This window comes from Oncorhynchus clarkii, unplaced genomic scaffold, assembly GCF_045791955.1.
Source record: "Oncorhynchus clarkii lewisi isolate Uvic-CL-2024 unplaced genomic scaffold, UVic_Ocla_1.0 unplaced_contig_13870_pilon_pilon, whole genome shotgun sequence".
In the NCBI taxonomy this organism is placed as follows: domain Eukaryota; kingdom Metazoa; phylum Chordata; class Actinopteri; order Salmoniformes; family Salmonidae; genus Oncorhynchus; species Oncorhynchus clarkii.
In genome coordinates, this window is record NW_027259122.1 from 5268 (window position 1) to 13522 (window position 8255).

The 8255-nt window shown below is 43.0% G+C and overlaps 1 protein-coding gene across 1 annotated transcript; it reads left to right on the forward strand.

Moving 5' to 3' along the window:
- The first annotated feature begins 405 nt into the window (after positions 1 to 405).
- LOC139399575 (transcription factor MafG-like) lies at positions 406 to 1299 on the forward strand. Its single transcript, XM_071144937.1, has 2 exons — positions 406 to 486; positions 826 to 1299. The coding sequence occupies exons 1-2, from the start codon at positions 451 to 453 to the stop codon at positions 1297 to 1299; spliced, it is 510 nt and encodes a 169-aa protein (XP_071001038.1). The 5' UTR covers positions 406 to 450.
- Positions 1300 to 8255: the final 6956 nt, after the last annotated feature.

The window sequence follows — 8255 nt, forward strand, 5'->3', positions numbered from 1 at the left end:
ATCTTTCTCCCTGTTGGTCCCTGGCCAACCAATCAGAACGCTTGATGGGTGTTCTAGAGCTCTGAAACCACAGGCCCTGCTCCACTAACCACCAACAAACAGGAAGTGTCTGTGTGTGTTTCTTTGAGTGTCTGTTCTCACTTTCATTGTGACAGTTTGTAGATGAGTTGCAGACTTTCTTATACTGAGCTAAACACTGCCTCCTCTTCTCTCGCTCTCTCTCAATTCAATTTCAATTTAAGGGCTTTATTGGCATGGGAAACATATATTAACATTGCCAAAGCAAGTGAAGTAGATAATAAACAAAAGTGAAATAAAACAACAAATGAACAGTAAACATTACACTCACAGAAGTTCCCCAAAAAAAAAAATTCAAATGTGATATTATGTATTTTCTCTCTGTCTCCGTCCTGTCTGCAGGTGTGTTCAGAGGGGGCTGGTTCTCGTGGCATGTCGACCACTAATAAGGGAAACAAGGCCTTGAAGGTGAGAACTGGCGCTGGACTGATGTAGAAATATATGATAATGTATCCAAGTAAGGTATTTTCTCTCTTACCTGCTACTGCAGAGGTGTCAAACTCATTCCACTGAGGGCCAAGTGTTTTTTTTCCTTTTTTTCAATTAAGACCTAGACAACCAGGTGAGGGGAGTTCTTTACTAATTAGTGACCTTAATTCATCAATCAAGTACAAGGGTAGAGCGAAAACTCGCAGACACAAGGACCTCCGTGGAATGAGTTTGACACGTGTACTACGGCCTCTCCATGTCTTCTTCCTAACTCACCTCCCTCTCTCCCTCCCCCTCTCCTCCCTCCCCTCCCCTCAGGTGAAGAGGGAGCCGGGGGAGAATGGGACCACCCTGACAGATGATGAGCTGGTGACTATGTCCGTCCGGGAGCTCAACCAGCACCTCCGCGGCCTCACCAAGGATGAGATCCTGCAGCTTAAACAGCGCCGGCGCACCCTGAAGAACCGTGGCTACGCCGCCAGCTGCCGGGTCAAACGGGTCACCCAGAAGGAGGAGCTGGAGAAGCAGAAGTCACAGCTTCAACAGGAAGTGGATAAGTTGGCGTCGGAGAACGCCAGCATGAGGGCGGAGCTCGATCACCTGAGGTCGAAGTACGAGGCGCTACAGAGTTTTGCAAGGACTGTGGCGAGGAGCCCGGGAGTGGGGTTAGGGGTCGGGGGTCAGAGGGGAGGTGGTGGGGTCGGGTCGGTGATCGGACCACTCATACCGGGGAAAGTGGCGGCGACGAGTGTCATCACGATAGTGAAGTCGAAAACGGACGCGCGGTCTTAGTAGCGGGCTGGGTCAAGGAGGGATGAGAGGGAAAAGGGAGGGAAGGGAGAGGAGGAGAAGAAGCTAATTAGGACTATTTAAAAATGAAACCATTGGTCAGTGCATCGTCATTGAGGACAGGACAGAATTTAATCAGGTGAGGTGGCCCCCCTTTGAGAAAATATCCCACCCTGGATAGTAATTACTGTGTTTCTACTGTTATTTTGTAACTGTTGTACACGAGGTCCAAAGTTGTAATTTGTATGTAATGTAGTTATGCGTGTGTTGTGTCATGGAATACTGTGAACTTCATCCGTGGCCGACTTTCCTTTTGGTATCATTCTATTTGGCTGTGTTTTCTCTGAAAACAACTATTTGTTTCCCAACGGGCTTCCGTAGTCACAGGCACTTCCTTGTTTTGCAGAAACCGCTTGCAGAGCCGTCAATTTATTTCATATTTTATCATAAAAATGACAGAGAATTGTATTTTGTAACCGCTCATTGCACAAGAGAGACAAGATACTTTCAGAAAAGTGAGGGTCTTCAGGAAGAGGTTGTTTTGGTTATTTTGGTACTTTTCACCCTTTTTTCTCCCCAATTGGAAGGTACAGTCTTGTCCCATCGCTGAAACTCCCGTACGGACTTGGGAGAGGCGAAGGTCGAGAGCCATGCGTCCTCCGAAACATGACCCTGCCAAGAACCAGAAGCCAGTCGCACCAATGTGTCTGAGGAAACACAGTACAACTGCCGACCGAAGTCAGCATGCATGCGCCCGGCCCACCACAAGGAGTCGCTAGAGCACAATGAGCCACCTGTGCGCCCTTGGTCTGTAATGATGCCACTCGGGAGGCCTAAAGAGGTTGTGTTTTATCACAGGTACCACCTGTGTGTTCACCTGTGCTTAATGTTATGCACTGACCAATTATCACCATATTACCAATCTCCATACAGGCCAGAGGGGTCTAGGCATCTAATCGCCAAGTGTTGTCCTGTTCCTGTCTGTCTGGGACTTGTGTACTATACTGTAGTATTAGCTATCGGGATTACATTGACTGACACGTGTTTATGTGACTAGGCAATTACTCCATTCAAAAACTAACTGAAAAATCAACATTTTAGTCAAAAATGTATAGAATTGAAATATAGTAAATTTGAATGTTTTTCTAATTTATTGTTAGATTTGATTTTGTTTTGTTTTTTGGGAATGGCAATAACATACTAACGTTACTATGACTATGAGGTATTTTGTTGACATGGCCAATATTTCAACTGTCAAAATAATTATTTAAAAATAATTTTTATTTTCAGTTTTTAAAACAGTGGCCTGTTCAATCTGTTAGTTGGGTGTAATTCTGACAAGTTTTACCATAAAGTTATCAGTCTGAGTGATGTTACGTATTCTTCAAAGGATTCTTTGTCTACATATGGTCACATCTTGAATTTTATAAATTACATAGAGTATCTTTACATTATTTATAAAAGACCTTTAAAAAATAATCAAGGTAAAAATGGTTTGATATTTCCTCTTTTTTGCAATTGTACCAAAAGTGGCTTAACTATTGAAGTTGATAGCTTTGTCTTTCTAGTGACTAGGCGCGTGTGGTTGTTATGGTGACCGTGAGGCTAGCACGTGGTGGTGTGACGTTGTAATGTACAGTACGTGACGAGGTAATTATAATATTATTGTTCACTGTGTTGTTGTTATGGATACGTGATGCTGTTTTAATTTAAAGCGGGTGATGTAGTCGAAGGTACCTATGCTCTGCCCAGATCCCTATGTAACAGTGGTGGTTGTATTAATTGATGTTTATTAATACTTAATACACGTGTTATTAATGTGTTATAAACATGCATTACATAAATTACAAAGTCTCTCTGAATAGGAACGGTTTATTTAGCAACTCAATAAAACGTCTAAATGTATAAAAGCCTGAATATTCCAAATGAGTTCGACAAACTGGGAGAATAAAGAGATACAGCGTTACCAAGATACAGCGTTACCAAAATACAACGTTTCCTAGGATACCCAAACTACTTCAAGGGTGTAAAGACTGGGATATGGGCCTACGATTACATCACCCGTGTTCTTTGAATAAGTTATATTTTTGTGACGTAATTTATATAATTATTTCATTTGCTCTGTATATAATTTATATGTTATGGAGATGTTTAATGCAGACTGCATTGCCGATGTTTTCGTTTGTTTGTTTATCCTATTCTGTAAATGCCAGGGAAGTAACACTGTTGTCTGCTATCTGTTTATGTTGGGTCATAGAGATCCTGTCATTCAAGAATTATACAATGCAAGTTCCCCAGTACCGAGATGGTCCATGTCCATTCTACTGGTCAGTATAATTCTGTGGGCTGGGTATGGTTTGGTCTGTCTGAAAGCAGGCTTTTCCCACAGACATTAAGTTCCCCAGTACCGAGATGGTCCATGTCCATTCTACTGGTCAGTATAAGTCTGTGGGCTGGGTATGGTTTGGTCTGTCTGAAAGCAGGCTTTTCCCACAGACATTAAGTTCCCCAGTACCGAGATGGTCCATGTCCATTCTACTGGTCAGTATAAGTCTGTGGGCTGGGTATGGTTTGGTCTGTCTGAAAGCAGGCTTTTCCCACAGACATTAAGTTCCCCAGTACCGAGATGGTCCATGTCCATTCTACTGGTCAGTATAAGTCTGTGGGCTGGGTATGGTTTGGTCTGTCTGAAAGCAGGCTTTTCCCACAGACATTAAGTTCCCCAGTACCGAGATGGTCCATGTCCATTCTACTGGTCAGTATAAGTCTGTGGGCTGGGTATGGTTTGGTCTGTCTGAAAGCAGGCTTTTCCCACAGACATGAAGTTTGTTACAGCATTTTTTTGCCTGTCCAGTTTTACCCACGTAGGTTATTTTGTTATTTGGGTATTTAGTTGAATTGTCCGCAACTTCTAGAGTACAAATGATCAATTTCCACATGGTTTTATAATCACCCTTATATTGCCGTTAACTAGATATCAAACCTAGACAGTATTGAATATGTTTTGCTTCATCTTCACAATAGGTTGGGGAAACCCTGCCATAGGCTTTAATGGAAGTTACTGCTGTGCAGTAGATGGGAATGCTCTCTCTCTCTTTACACACAGTAACTAAATGGGCAGGAAAGGGGTGGAAAAGGGAGTAGGAAAGGGGGGGAAAGGGGAGTAGGAAAGGGGGGGAAAGGGGAGGAAAGGGAGGAGAAAAGTGGGGGAAAGGGGAGGAGGAAAGGGAGGAAAGGTGTGGAAAAGGGAGGAGGAAAGGGGGGGAAAGGGGAGGAGGAAAGGGAGGAAAGGGGGGGAAAGGGAGGAGAAAAGGGGGGGAAAGGGGGGGAAAGGGAGGAAAGGGAGGAGGAAAGGGGAGGAAAGGGAGGAAAGGGGAGGAGGAAAGGGAGGAAAGGGGGGGGGAAGGGGAGGAGGAAAGGGGGGAAAGGGGGGAAAGGGAGGAAAGGGAGGAGGAAAGGGGAGGAGGAAAGGGAGGAAAGGGGGGAAGGGGAGGAGGAAAGGGGGGGAAAGGGAGGAAAGGGAGGAGGAAAGGGGAGGAGGAAAGGGAGGAGGAAAGGGGAGGAAAGGGAGGAACGGGAGGGGAAAGGGGAGGAGGACAGGGGAGGAAAGGGGAGGAGGAAAGGGGGGAAAGGGAGGAAAGGGGAGGAGGAAAGGGGGGAAAGGGAGGAAAGGGAGGGAAGGGAGGAGGAAAGGGGGGGAGGAGGAAAGGGGGGGAGGAGGAAAGGGGGGGTGTTAAAAGTACAGAAACTGTTAAAACCACAGGAATGGTTGCACTGATGGTTTGATCAACCGAGAAAGTACAGAGTGCTGCAAATCTCGACTGAAAAGGTTTGATAAGAAAGAACCCTTTCCTTATCTCTTTACCGTTGAAACTCACACATCTGGCATTTAGGTGTATGTACTGTATGTAGTGATAAAAATTTAAAAATATTTTTTTTGATTCTCTTTTAAATGGGCAAAAAATATATATTGTTTGACTGGTGATCTGTGAAATTGTTCTGATGGAGTTTTTGGTCCTCGTAATCTCTTCCCTCCTCCCATTTGCTTTCGTAACTTCTGATGTTGTTCTACTTTTAACTGTGGCAAGTCCTGTGGCGTTTCAACATTCTGTGAGCAATGTGTTAAGGGTTTTTGGAGAAACATTTTAATATACTCAAATTAGATAACTTAAAGCAAAAAGTGCCACCACCAAGTTATATTAGTTCAGTTTGTTTAGTTTTGATTGTTTTGTTGATTTGTTCCTCCTCTTGTTGTCGAGCACACATGAATGTTGTCGTGGTGACTGTTGTCAAGTGAACATCTATATATGCAAAAACTGGGTGGGGCTTGAGGAAGGAGGCGGAGCTAGAATTGCTAGAGCTTGATGAGTTGTGATGTCGTGGTTGGTGGTCTAAAAGTTGTTGTCAGCTTAATAAACTGCAGGTACAGTGTGACTGAGGTCAATATATTTTATACAAAGTGCTTATCTATATAACCCCCCCCTCCCCTCCCCATAACACACCACATGTTGGGTCAACTGGTGAGCATATGACTATATGACTCAGGGGTGTTTCTGTCTATGCCTCCCAAATGACACCCTCTGCCCTTCATAGTGCACTACCAGGGCCCTGGTCAAAAGTAGTGCACTATAAAGGGAATTAGGTGTAATTTGGGACACAGTCTGTGTGTGTCTCCAAAGTATACAATGTTCAGTGAAAAGCTATGAAAACAAGTAGTAGAGTTTGTGAATATGGGAATTATTAGTAACAAATGACCTGGAAATGTAAAAAATCTGTGTTTTGTAAAATGTTCTCTATGGGGTGTAATACATTATTATATCGCAGTGTCACAGTACTTTGTAAGGGGAAACACCCTAATGTGACAGTGAGTCCATTTCATTGTAAGTATTTATTCATTGATAACTAAATTATTGTACTTTTTTTGCTATTTGTAGATAAGTAATGCTGATGTATTGGTAACCATGGGAATGAACTGTTTTGTCATCGACCCTTTAATTTATTGATGTACATACTGTATTGTTTGTTGATAAACAGTTGACTTTATTTTGAATATGACCAATAAACACAATTTGAAGAGGACAAACTGTATCTTCCCTATTGTTCCATAGTTATATAGGGGTCCAAAACACTGGGTCCAAATCACTTTGGGCTTTATGAGCCAGCAGACAGGCATGACAGGGACCATAGGAGTTGGCAAGACTGCACAAACTGATCTGGGACCAGGCTATAGGCTATAATGTGACTATATGATGATGCAGACAGGCATGACAGGGACCATAGGAGTTGGCAAGTCTGCACAAACTGATCTGGGACCAGGCTATAATGTGACTATAAGATGAAATAAGTATTTGCAGTCAGTCAATGTGTTGACTTTTTCAAGTCCTGGGTGCATTTTATAGTCTATTCTGTTGCTTTATTTTACAGTATTGTAGTCTGCCTGAATGTCTGACGATAAGGTGTTTCTGGTTCGTTCATCTTTATTTCAACTTCAAAGTCGGCATCCCAAATGGCACCCTATTCCCTTTCTTTTAATGCACTACTCGTCAAAAGCAGTGCACTGTATAGGGAATAGGGTGCCATTTGGGACATAAGCAACACCTTATTTTCTCTTTCCAGTGGAATCCAGTTAAAAGTGGGGCGATGGAGGATGACTTAATTCCAGTGACCTCTCAGCGGTGGACATATTTCTGGCCCAGATATCAGTACAAAAGGGCAGAGGCCTCCGTCGCTGATCTAGACGTAGTTTATCGCTACACTGTGACGGATTGATACCTTCCTAGGTGCTAAGTAGTGCACTATATAGAGAATAGGGCGCCAGGATGCATAGGGCTCTGGTAAAGGTTGTACACTATATAGAGAATAGGGCGCCAGGATGCATAGGGCTCTGGTAAAGGTTGTACACTATATAGAGAATAGGGCGCCAGGATGCATAGGGCTCTGGTAAAGGTTGTACACTATTATAATGAATAGGGCACCATCCTCTGTCTGCCCTGGTAAAGGTTGTACACTATATAGAGAATAGGGCGCCAGGATGCATAGGGCTCTGGTAAAGGTTGTACACTATATAGAGAATAGGGCGCCAGGATGCATAGGGCTCTGGTAAAGGTTGTACACTATTATAATGAATAGGGCACCATCCTCTGTCTGCCCCAGTTCTATCAACACTATCCATCCACAACATGTATCTGACCCGGCTCCATTTTTCTCTCCCTCCATCCTCCTCTCACTGCTCACATGACCATTTGTGACCTCTTAATGACGTGAGAAACGCTTGAATAATGATTAATACATGACATGTGTTTAAGACCCATGGACTTCCCGTTGATGAAAGAAAAATAGAGTAACATTATGCATACCATACGTTGACCCATCGACCTTACATGGACAGATACTTCATGCAGCACATTTACATAGAATAGAAACAAACAAATACAGATAAAATGTATATTACAATGGACGTATACCTTAGTGTAGAATCATCACCATAATTGCTAAGATCAGCATTTATTTTGCTGATTCGTCAAATCATTATCAGCGGTCCAATGGACGTGCTACCAATAAACATCAAGATCTCGGTATATAGTTTTTCTACTGTTTTATTACTGTCCGTACAAATGAACCATATTGTGTTTACTCAACCTTTTAGCCAGTAACGTCAGTAGGTGGCAGTAGCAAATAACTGACCGAAGATTAGTTGTCTGTCAAAATACCTGGAGAGTTGTAAAATACGAAACGGAGCATGGTTTCAGCTATTTCGCATGTTTGCCAACTAGCACTTTCAAAAACAGCAATATCAAGATAATACAACTAATTATCGCTAATATACACAATATATAGGTTAACTCATGACATTATGGACGTACTTAAAGTCGGACTTGGAGTTATTATTGTGTTCAATCTTGAATCCAAATCCACCTGGTGTGTTGATCCATGACGGGATTTGTAGACGCCATGACACT